General features: G+C 37.9%; 1 protein-coding gene across 2 annotated transcripts; it reads left to right on the forward strand.

Moving 5' to 3' along the window:
- The first annotated feature begins 531 nt into the window (after nt 1-531).
- On the forward strand, nt 532-11,442 carry Mcts1 (MCTS1 re-initiation and release factor). Of its 2 annotated transcripts, none has more exons than XM_021154133.3 (6): nt 532-860; nt 2,002-2,154; nt 2,646-2,743; nt 3,922-4,055; nt 9,799-9,866; nt 11,237-11,442. In XM_021154133.3, the coding sequence occupies exons 1-6, from the start codon at nt 850-852 to the stop codon at nt 11,316-11,318; spliced, it is 546 nt and encodes a 181-aa protein (XP_021009792.1). In that variant the 5' UTR covers nt 532-849; the 3' UTR covers nt 11,319-11,442. The 2 variants fall into 2 exon arrangements, with proteins under 2 accessions (XP_021009792.1, XP_021009791.1); XM_021154132.3 differs by lacking the exon at nt 532-860 and adding an exon at nt 1,269-1,481.
- Nucleotides 11,443-12,731: the final 1,289 nt, after the last annotated feature.

Consider the following 12,731-nt stretch of genomic DNA (forward strand, 5'->3'; position numbering starts at 1 on the left):
TGGTATTAAAAGCTTGTGCCAAGTTGTCCTGTTACATTCTTGATTTATAGTTCAGTTTTTAACTATCAGAGTGAAGCAGGGGACAGCAACCTGATGACTTATCTGATAATTCTATGACAGCACTTCACTGTCCAATGATTATAGTTACCAGATTTTAAAAAAAAAAAAGGTTGTCCAATTAAATTCAGAAAAACAAGTAGTTCTTAGCATAAGCAAGCTCAAAACGTAGATGAAGTATACTTGCACCAAAAGGTGTTCACCTTATTTGAAATTCAAATTTGACTAGGTATCTTGTAATTTTATTTGATGAACCTAACAACTTTGACATTAATTTAACATGAAGCTATGAGGCTCGCCTAGGCTCAAGCAGCTTAATAGGCATCAATTCACTGTTGCTTCAGATAGAAAGCAAAACCTATTATCCTTACAAACTATTTAGCATAGTGGTAGGTGACAACAAAGACCTAAGAATCTTGACCCTTTGAGGAACCCGTAACTGACTGCCACAATTTCTGCTTTGATTGATTCCCTCCCCCACTCTATTCTTCCAGCAACCAGAAAGAATTGCTTGATCACTTCTTCCTTCTGAAGTCCCGCCCTTTCGGCTACCCCCAATGGAGACTAAGCTGTTACTGAAAAGGAGCCGACAAAAGCGTCAACGTGGAGTCGAGAGGAGCGGAAGTAGTCAGATTTCGCTGAGGGCCGTAAAGCGGATAGTGTTTTCGCCTTCCGGATTAACGACAGCAGCTCCGACTGTCAGTGCAGGCCTTCCTCGTGCCGGACCCTTCCTAATTCAATTTCCTTCCCATTCCGGGCCCTTCCCTATCGTCGCCCCTTTCACCTTGGATCATGTTCAAGAAGTAAGGACACGCTGTGGCCTCCATCGGCTGCTTACAAAGGCGGTGGGGGTGGGGGTGGGGAAGAGGGAGAGAGCAAAGGTCCTCTTTCTCTGTCCCCCGCCCCTGCCATCCTGACTTCCTAAGGTTTTGTAAAGTATAGTACTATGTTCTCACTCCGGACTTGGACCACTTCTTTAAGCTTTCCATCCTTAATCTTCAATCGGGTTTTGGCTCTCCCGCTCCCATTTCCTTTCTCCTTAGCCCTGTTCTGCCGCTCCAGCAGTGCTATCTCCATTCCTAGTATTCTACCAATCACATCCTTGCACTGTGATTTAGGGGCACATCCTCAGCTGAGAGGAGAGCCCTGCACTCTGCCATATGTTTATTAGTTATGAACTGAAAAAAGGAAGGCTTGACTTCCTGGGTCATGGCAGTGAAGGAGTCTGGGTGACAGGAAGCAAGCGGCTGGCCTGTCAAGCCTATTGCTAAGCTGCTAGATTAACCTTGTCTTGAGAACAACGTGGTAGCTCTGTGTGCTAGTCTGTGTAAGGAAGACCAATTTCCTTGGAAACATATCCAGTGGGTTTATCTTCCAGATTTGATAGACGCAAAAGGAAAAAAGGGGAACATGGGCAAAGGAAGGTGGGTTTTGTGCATGAAAATTTGAGCAAATCTGGACAGGGATTTTAAAATTTCTTACTATTTCTTTAAAAACAAAATCAACAGACTACATAGCCTGCTGGGACTCTCATTCTTTTGTTATGCTTCGGTTAGTCTTTTGTATTTTAATGTGTGAGGTTTCTTTTAGATTAAAAAATAGATTTTTATTAAATAGATGGGAGTATTTTTTCCTTTGAGCAGAAATTTTCAGTAAAAGGCATTTTTGTTAGCTGATAACAGATTCTAGCATAACACTTTCTTTGCCCCCAATAATTCCAGTATGTATGACAGTTTATTCTAATACTGTCTTTAACACGTTGGTTTTGTATTGTATAAGACAAATGGAAATTTGTATTTTAAAAAGAATTTATTTCATAATTATTTTAAGCACGAGTACTTGCTTGGGAATAGATGATTAATTAGAACCTTACTTTTAGATTTCTGATTCTTCTGCTTAGCAATGCCCTTTTTTTTTTCTTCTTCAAAAAAAATCATTTGCCAGATTTGATGAAAAAGAAAATGTGTCCAACTGCATCCAGTTGAAAACTTCGGTTATTAAGGGTATTAAAAATCAATTGCTAGAGCAATTTCCAGGTATTGAACCATGGCTTAATCAAATCATGCCTAAGAAAGACCCTGTGAAAATTGTCCGATGGTAAGTCCTTGTTTTTTTCCATGTAAAGATTAGAGTAGCTGAATATCAAAGGCTAGGTTGTTTTCATTCTAAATGGAATTATCGATAGAGCAATGATGAGAATAGACAGAGTTAACTCTAAAAGTTAGTTGTATTTCTATTTTCAAATCTTATCTAGGTATATGAAAATGTCACTTTGTGTAATGTTTTATCAAAGACTTGTTTTTATTTATAAGTGGATTTATTTCAGTTTGCTCTTGAGATTTATTTTATACTTGACAGTGGAATTACAATAATAAAATGTAGAATGAAATTGGCTGTAGCATGTCATATTTCCTCTCTTTTTTTCTATATCAGACAGGTATTTTTGGGTCAGAATATTTACTGGAAAATAAGCTTAATGTATCTTTGTATGTGCATATTTCATGTTATAATTTTTATAGGATGTTTGACTTACATCCATTTTTGAAGGAAAGTATCTAACTTTGTTCTCTGTGACATTTGTCTTACAGCCATGAACACATAGAAATCCTTACAGTAAATGGAGAATTACTGTTTTTTAGACAAAGAGAAGGGCCTTTTTATCCAACTTTAAGATTACTTCATAAATGTAAGTCTCTTATGCATTAGAAAAAGTCCACTCCCCCAATGAAGCATTCATTAGTTCATCCATTCCATAAAAGCATGGAGTGGTGGCTCACAGATGGAATCACAGAGCTTAGGAAGCTGAGACAAGAAATTGATACAATTTTGAGGCCAGGCTGGGCTATAGGGTGATGCATTTCTAACAAAGACCCCAGAAATATTAATTCATTAATTATTTAGTGAACTTTCTTTGTTTTTTTGTTTTTGTTTTTCGAGACAGGGTTTCTCTGTGTACCCCATGGCTGTCCTGGAATTCATTCTGTAGACCAGGCTGGTCTTGAACTCAGAAATCTGCCTGCCTCTGCCTCCCAAGTGCTGGGATTAAAGGCGTGCGCCACCACTGCCCAGCTTTTAGTGAACTTTATATGTTTATATGTGGTAGGCACTGGGCTACTTATTTCATGATGTTATTAGTCATAAAAGTTCTTTTTATATAATTCTACAGGTATTGCCAGACCCAAAATATCAAGTGTCTGCCACTCACTATCATACAGTATAAATTTACTCCTTTAAATATACCGGTTGGTTTACCTGGTTACTCCTCCTCCTCCCAATGACCACTGATCTTTTTGAGAGTATTTTATTTCTGCTTTTTTTCATTCAGATGTTTTATTGTGAATTCAGATGTTTTATTGTGAATATTTCCAGGCACTAATTATTCTCTAAAAGCATGGTTTATTATATTTTCATTACTCTTATTGACATACCTTAAGTTGTTTATATCTTATCTCATTTGTTGGACATTGTGATCTATCTCAGTTTATTTATGTTTTACATGTTAGTGCTGGAATGAATATCTATCTAATATACCGCATATCCATCCATTTTCTTTAGGACAGACTCATAGAAGTAGAGTTACTGGGTCAATGAGTGGATCTCTTTTTCAAGGCTTCAATGTATGCTGCTAAGTCGTCCTAAAGGAGGCCCATACCCATTTCCAAGCCTTGTAGTCTGTGAGAATGCTTATTGCTACACTCTTTTCTTGAAAATATTTATCAACTTTGTCAGTAAAGAAGAGTGGTTTGGCTTTTATCTTGCAACCATCAGAGAACTGTAATTTTGGAAAATACTTATTTATGTTCTTTGCCTTTATCTTGAGTCTTCAGTCATATTAATTTATATAATTTGTTTCTTCTCTTGTAGATCCTTTTATCTTGCCACATCAGCAGGTTGATAAAGGAGCCATCAAATTTGTACTCAGTGGAGCAAATATCATGTGTCCTGGCTTAACTTCTCCTGGAGCTAAGCTTTATCCTGCTGCAGTAGATACTATTGTTGTATCCTTCCCAGGGTTTAACTGCTAAAAACTGTTCATTGTATTCTTGTCATTCCTGAAAGATCTATCATCCAAGAGAATATTTCATGTGCTTTTAATTTATATATATTTTTTCAGAGACAAGCCAAGGCTAGTCTTGAACTTGTGACTCTGATGCCCCAGTCTCCCAACTGCTAGGATTAGTCATGTGCTACCACACCCTGTTGAAGGGAACTTTTTAATTTTGGCCAAAGAGAAATGAGAGATAAACTCAAATAAACCAACTGTTTTTTTCCTTTTCTTTCTCTTTTCTTTCTTTCTCTTTTCTCTTTTCTTTTCTTTTCTTTTCTTTTCTTTTCTTTTCTTTTCTTTTCTTTTCTTTCCTTTCCTTTCCTTTCCTTTCCTTTCCTTTCCTTTCCTTTCCTTTCCTTTCCTTTCCTTTCCTTTCCTTTTCTTTCTTTCTTTCTTTCTTTCTTTCTTTCTTTCTTTCTTTCTTGTTGTTGGGTGTTTGTTTGTTTGTTTGTTTTTTGAGGCAGGGTTTCTCTGTGTAGCCCTGGCTGTCCTGGAACTCACTCTGTAGACCAAGCTGGCCTCAAACTCAGAAATCCACCTGCCTCTGCCTCCCAAGTGCTGGGATTAGAGGCGTGTGCCCCCACGCCCGGCCATTTTACTTACTTCTTTGAGATCAGTCTTATTATGTAGCGTTGGATGGCCTCAAACTCAGTATGTGGTTCAGGCTGGTTTAAAACTTACCACTTATCCTAAATTGGTCTCATGTTAATGGCAATTCTCCTACCTCTGCCTCCTGAATGTTGGGATTATAGATGTGTATTACCACGCTGGACTAAAGGAGACATACTCTTTCTTGGCCATTAAAAGATATGAAAGAAACTTGGAAACAAGCACCCTTTTTCTTTTTTGTTTTGAGAAAGTATCTCATGTAACCCAGGGTAGCTAAGGATACTGTAGAACTAACCTTGCCTCTACCTTCCCAGTTCTGTAATTACAGGTATGTGCCACCATGCCTGGCTTCCTTTTTTGTTTGTTTGGTTTTGGTTTTTGTTTTTCAAGACAGGGTTTCTCTGTTTTATCCTGGCTGTCCTGGAACTCACTCTGTGGACCCGGATGGCCTCAAACTCAGAGTTCTGCCTGCCTCTGCCTCCCAAGTGCTGGGATTAAAGGCATGTGCCACCACTGCCTGGTCTTGGCTCCCTTTTTAAAATCTTTTTTAGCAAGTAAGGTTCTTTTACAATTTTTTACACATATAAAACGTATTTATAATCTTATTCACTTCGTCTAATCCCTAGTTATATTCTGGTTTTGATGTTGTTTTGGTTTTTCTTTTCTTTTTTTTTTGAAACAGAGTCTTGGGTCCTGGGTTTAAAGGTATGTGCTGTAATACTCATCTATCTTTTCTTTCTTCTTTTTAAATATATATCTCACTATACACACACACATATACACATATATATACACACACATATATACATATACATATATATGTGTGTATATATATATATATATATATATATATATATATATATATATATATATATATATATATATAAAAGCCTGGCTGGCTTAGATTTTACTGTGTAGCCCAGACTATCCTTCTCTTCTCTATAATCCTGCATCTGCTTTTTGAGTTCTAGGATTACAGGTGTGTACTACTATTCCCAGTTCTTCTCTTGCCTGTCTGCCTGCCTGCCTGCCTGCCTGCCTGCCTTCCTTCCTTCCTTCCTTCCTTCCTTCCTTCCTTCCTTCCTTCCTTCCTTCCTTCTTTCCTTCCTTCCTTCCTTCCTTCCTTCCTTCCTTCCTTCCTTCCTTCCTCAGTCTTACAGTCGTAAACTGGCCTTGAATTTACGATATAGCCAACACTAGTCTTGAACTCTTGATTCATGGGTCATTGGATTACTGGCATATATTATCATCATGTCTGTTTTCTTTTTTATTTCTTTAACAAAATAAATGTGTGTGTGTGTGTGTGTGTGTGTATACGTGTGTATGTGTGTACCTAAAAGGACAACTTTTAGGAGTCAATTCTCTCTACTCTAGGTTCTTAGGATAGAATTCAGGTTGTCAGGCCTGTGTCTAAAAGCACTTCTACCTTCTGAAATATCTTGCCCCCCCTTTTAATTTCTTAATGATAAATTATGTTTCATTTTACATGGATTAATTGTACCAGCTAATTGAAAAGTTATGAAGGAGTTCCTGTGTCATTGCAGCCTGTTTACACCCTATTATCAGACTCAGGAAGCAGTCTGACACTTGACTGTGAATAGGTTATAAGTGATATGAGTGGACTCTCTTGCACGTGAACTTGTCACTTTAATGTTTAGTTTGATTATCCAGATTCAATGGAGTAAAAGCGTTCAAGAGGGAACTGAATTGAGGCAGCAGGTATGGATGCTTATTTATCAAACAACTCTGTATTAGGAGAAATACCAGAAATGCTCAACATTTATTTTAAAAATTCACTTTTACTCTGGGTGATGGTGGTCCACACCTTTGATTTTAGCACTCAGGAGGTAGAGGCAGGTGGATCTCTGAGAGTTCCAGGACATCCAGGGCTACACAGAGAAACTCTCTCTCAAAAGAGGAGTTTTTAAATTGTGTGTGCTTGAGAGAGAGGAGAAAGAGGTGGGTAGAGGTGAATCTTGTGCTGTGTAGCCTGGATTAGTTTGGAACTCACTAGGTAGCCCAGGTGGCCGTGAATCTTCCTGTGTCAACCTCCCAGTGCTGGGCAGCATGTATTATTATACTCAGTCTAAAATTTCACTTTTTGTTGGTGGTTTGGACTTGAGAACATTTTTTCTAAGAGAAATGTGTATTTTGTTTTTATTTTTGAAGATAGATTTGAAATGCAGCACAAGTTAGCTTTGAACTCATGGTGATTGTCCTTGTTCAACTTCCCATGTACTGGGATTCCAGGTGAGCACCACCACTTCTGATTCCCAAACACACTTAAACACACATGCATGCATATTTGGAGATTTTAAGATTTTTAATATATCTAACTTAAAAATACTTGCATAAACATATTTTGAGGAAGAGTCTTGAATTCTTGGTGATATGTTCATATGGATCGCAGGCATGAGCTAGCATGCCTGGCTGGGACTTTTAGTTTAGTTTTGAAGCAGGGCCTCTTTTACATAGTTCTGGTTGTCCTGGAACTCATATAGGAACCAGGCTTACCTCACAGGTTTCCTCCTGCCCCTGCCTCACAACTGCTTGGGATTAAAGGCTAAGGATGCATTTTTAAATATAGCTAACTTGGAAAGGCTGTATGGCCTCTTACCTTGACTATCCTAGTTCCCATAATTATAGGGCTCAGTAGAAAAAAAGGCAGCATATATTAATAATGAATGTAATAGGTCAAATAAATGCATTTAGAGACACTGTAATGTATATTCAAACAATAAGGAACAAGTGAAACCTATATACATAGGGGAGTGGTGGTGTGCGCCTTTAACCCCAGCACTCGGCAGGCAGAGGCAGGCAGATTTCTGAGTTCGAGGCCAGCCTGGTCTACAGAGTAAGTTCTAGGACAGCCAGGACTACACAGAGAAACCGTGTCTTGAAAACAAACAAACAAACAAACAACAAAAAAAACCCAAAACCAAAAACAAAAAAGAAGTAAGTACAGGAGTGAAAAATAGTATATCCTATTGAACTCTTTGAAAGGAAGGCCCAAGGAGCTGTACGTAGTGGTATACATCCATACTCTCACAACCTGGGAAGCTGAAACAGACAAGTGCCACGAGTTCAAGGCCAGTACATGAGACTTTATCTCAAAAACAAACGAACAAATCAGAAATAGAACAACTGGTAACAAACTGAGACAGCTTCAGATCAAAATAGTCTTCATGTATAGCACAACTAATGTTGGGTTTTTTATTCTTTTGAGATAGGGTTTTACTATATACCCCTGGCTAGCATAGAAGTTGCTATGTAGACCAGGCTGGTCTCAAACTTGAAGATCTTCTTGCTTCTGCCTCCTAAGCACTGGAAGCAAAGGTGTGCACCACCACATTTGGCTATGCTGATCTTTAAGCCATGATCACGTGATTCCTATAATCTGCTTTGTCTAGGGATTGCTAGGGAGGAAACCCACTCCCTCTTTTTTTCTCCTATTTGTTTTTGAAACATGGTCTCATGTATCCCAGGCTGGCCTGGAACCCATTTAATCTTCCTGCCTCTACTTCCTAACTGCAGGATTATAAGTGTGAGCCACCAGGTTTGCCCCCCAATCTCCTTTCAGGATCCAGACTGGTTTTGAGTTTCCAATCCTGACCCAGCCTTCCAGGTGCTGCTATTACAGAGGTACACCACTGCACCTCTGCTCCTTATAGTTTAAAGGGTATATTTATACCATGGATAGGACTAAATATTCTGTATCATTTTAATTTTGCAGCAATATTTCATCTATATTATCTATTAAATAGGTTTTTGTTAATACAGACAGGAGTCCATCTTCTGCTTTGTCATAGAGCAGTCATTTGCCTCAGGTTGAGAAAAGGAATAGTGATTAGTGGGAACAAGGGAATCACTATGGGGTTAAAAAGATCTAGTATTTTGGAATGTGTTCAAAGATATGTCTTACCTGGATGTGGTGGTTTATGCCTGTAATCCCAGCACTTGAAAGGCTGAGACAGGAAGACTGCTGTTAGTTTGAGGCCAGCCTGAGTTATGTAGTCAACAACAAAAATATCAGGGTATAGTGGCAGATACATACTTTTAGTCCTAGCACTCAGGAGGATCTTTGTGGATGGTACATAGTGTGACGCTACCAAAAAAAAGAGAAGGCCTATTCTGTGCCTTGTGCTTAAAATGCCTCCTTTTGTGGTATTTATAGCTTAAGGATAGAATAAGTTGTGTATGTTAGACACACATTGTATTGAAATAGATGCTAGTCATATACTAGGTACTCAAATGTTTTTGCTAAAAAGGGATTCTGTGAGGACAAGGTTATCTTTTATGTTTATAGATTTAAACAGTGGCATGTTTTTAGTTCTGGAGTTTCCTTGACTGGAAGATCTTCCTAGTATTAAACTTTACCATCACCTCCTAACTCCCTTTGAAGATGCAGTTTTAACTCTAACCCTAACCCTCATTTGAAATAACAGATTTAGAGGCATTATTAAAAAATTACAGAGAGATTGTGTGTATATTTGAACTTATAAAAACAAAACATTATAGCATGAAACATAGACGCTTTAAATGATGTTCACTATTTTATTTGTATAAAGGTTGAAACCAAACCTTAGGGGCTCTTCAAAACAGAATGGAAATTTTATTTTTTTCAGACAATGTCTTGCTATATAACATAGAGCTGGCCTTAAACTAGCTATGTAGCCCAGGCTTTCCTGGAAATTTATGGTTTTTCCAACTTTCTGAGTATGGCGATTATCAGCTTGTACCTTGCCCAGCTGGGAATCTAATTATCTTATGTGTTATTTATTATAAAGCCGCCATTTGGTGTGGAAATTACAAAAACAGTTGCTATCTATTTCAGATTTTAGTATTTGTCCACAGTAAGTTTGATCTGCTTTTTGCCTGATTCCTGGTTTGGTACATATGGAGGTACAGTACTGATATTTTGCTTATTGGATATTTGCATTGTACCCATAGACTCAGAGGTTCCTGCTCCTAAGGAGTCAGTGGCCTAGGAGAGGACCACAGATTCGTTCAAATGGCAAAAGGATCACTGTTTCTCACATTTCCCTTCCCCAAATTGAGAAATAGTTTTCTTAGCTTGTTTTCAGGCAATCATGGCAGAAGGAAAACAACATGCTTTATGTGTGGGTGTCATGAAGATGTCTGCAGAAGATATGTAAGTTTCACTTTAGCTCCTTTTACTGACATATGAATGGTTCTTATGTATCCGTTCAGGAAGCGTCTGTTGCAGGTGGAGTTTGATGTCATTCATACTACATCTTACAAATACCTAAGCCAAGCAGCTCATTTCTTATTTTTTTCCTAGTCCTTTGTCTTCGGAGTTATATTCTTAAGCATTTTGAAAGGAAACATACTAAAACAAGTATTTTATAACTATATATGTGATATTTTAGGATTTTCTCTTTAGTATTTAGATTTAAATTGTTAATAGAGGGCTGTGTATTTTACTGCTAGGGTTTTTTTTTTTTTTTTTTTTTTTTGGTTTGGTTTGGTTTGGTGTTTTCTTTTGTTTGTTCGAGACAGGGTTTCGCTGTGTAACCTTGGCTGTCCTGGAACTCACTTTGTAGACCAGGCTGGCCTTGAACTCAGAAATCCGCCTGCCTCTGCTTCCCAAGTGCTGGGATTAAAAGCGTGCGCCACCACCGCCCAGTTTACTGCTAGTTTTTAAAACACACTAATATATGCTGGTATAGAAGCACATGACTATAATCCTAGCACTTGGGAGGTGGAGGCAGGGAAATTGTGAGTTTGAGGTTGCCTGAGACTGTTTCAAAAATAAATAATGATATAGTTCAGGACCGTATACTATTTCACATTCTTATCTGGTGACAGGAGAAATGTAGCATGTTTCCAACATATATAACCAAAATTTTATTTTGTTTCAAGATTTACTATGTTGATATTTGCCTATCCTGTTGGCATTATTCTGTTTGCTTGCTAGACTGCTAAAATTAGTGTTTTAATTTAATTTGGTTTGTTTTGGTTTTTCAAGATAGGTTTCTTTGTGTAACCTTGGCTATCACGGAGCTAGCTCAATAGAGCAGGCTGGTCCTGAACTCAGAGACCTGCCTGCTTCTGCTTTCCAAGTGCTGGAATTAAAAGAATTTGCTGTCATCGCCTGGCTAGTTTTTGGGTTTTTGAGATAGCGTCTCTTGTAGCCCAGGTTGACCTTGAATTCCTGATCTGTCTCCAGTGTTGGGATTATAGATGTGTGCTGCACACCAGTTTTAGAATCACTGTAACATGAATTTCAGAGGTGGTTATGTGGCTTGTGTGAGGCCCTGGGTTTGACTCTGTAGCACTACAAGAAACAAATAGCCACTAAAAGGTATCAGACCAAGCAAACATACAAATCCCACAAACTGCCACAGAGCCTGTAGTTTAGGCAATAATATAATGACAGTAAATTTCCTACATGTTGCTCAATGATTATGAAGTATCAAGATACTTTCAATTGTGTTTATCATGAATGCATAAAAATTCACAAAGCATGTTTCTGTGTTTTTTTTTTTTTTCCTTCTGCAGTGAGAAAGTAAACAAGGGAATTGGCATTGAAAATATCCATTATCTAAATGATGGTCTGTGGCATATGAAGACATATAAATGAGCCTCAAAAGGAATGTGCATGGGCTAACTATGGATACTGTGCTGTATCTATGTCTGTGTCTGTGTGACAGCATGAAGACAAAGCCTCTATGATTATGCTGAATAAAAATTCCGCGAATGCTAAATTTCTGTTAGTTTCAGAAATTATTTTAACTTTTCTTAAACACAAATTACAATGTGGTAGCAAACTTGGCTATTAAAAGGTATATGGTAAATAACTCAACAGACGACTCAATGTCCTATTTGGGCTAATGGTATAAGAGGGCTTGGTAAACATGTTTGCCACATTATGGTGGACTCCTAGATAGTTTGTCTAGTTATGGAGCCAGAAGTTAGATTTAGAATTTTATTCCATTATTCAGAGCACCCATAAGTGTTCCCTCTGTGTGTGTGTGAATGTGTGTTTGTTGTTTTAAATTTCACTTTGGAATGTTCCAAAGGGAGTGTAAAATCTGGGTGTGGTATAATAGACTGTCCTTCCTTCATCGCTCTGCTTCTTTCTATGAGCACTCCTTTTTACCCCTGCCTCAGCTTTCCTCCTATTCCCCAGTTTCTGTGAAGCAAAGGTTAGCCTACTCTTACCTTTAACTACTTTTATATGTATCTTTAAGAAGAAAAATAGCCTTTAAAAAATCGAGCTACAATACCCTGAAAATGCTTCAAAAGTTATTTTCTAATATGATCAACTATATAAACTTATAGGATTCCTTCAGTTGTCCCTTTTCAAGTTTTGTAAACTTAGTTTTCTTGAGCTAGGGATCAGATAAGATCCTTATTGTACTTGGTTGATATTTGTATCTTTTTTTTTTTTTTTTTTTGGTTTTTCGAGACAGGGTTTTTCTGTGTAGCCCTGGCTGTCCTGGAACTCACTCTGTAGACCAGGCTGACCTCGAACTCAGAAATCCGCCTGTCTCTGCCTCCCAAGTTCTGGGATTAAAGGCGTGCGCCACAACTGCCCGGCTGATATTTATATCTTAGTTTATAAGTTCGTTTCCTTTATCTTTCTTTTAAATCATTTAAGAAATGTAGTTTTGTCTTATGAAGTTGATACATTCTATTTTTTTTTTATCACTGCCCCTTGTATACAGCAATATACAATATATAATCCTATAAAAAGCCAGGTTTCATCAGATTAAGGTTCATTTACAGTACCTTCTCTTACGTCAGATCATACCATAAGATATTTAAACTTTCAGATTTGGGTTCCACTATATTCCTTTCAAAATGTACGTCTCCTATCATCAGGGCCACGGGCCATCTTTAGAAAGAAGAGTAAATCTGTTCTGGAGTTAACTGTCCTTCCCAGTGACCTGGCGATTCTAGTGTTTCAGCCATCTCTCTCAGTTGTTTATCAATCCTGACATGTGATTTTATTTTTTTAGATGGATACAAACATTTACAAGATTGTGGTGAT

This window comes from Mus caroli, unplaced genomic scaffold (genome assembly GCF_978045245.1).
Source record: "Mus caroli unplaced genomic scaffold, Mus_caroli_1 scaffold_5, whole genome shotgun sequence".
In the NCBI taxonomy this organism is placed as follows: Eukaryota; Metazoa; Chordata; class Mammalia; order Rodentia; family Muridae; genus Mus; species Mus caroli.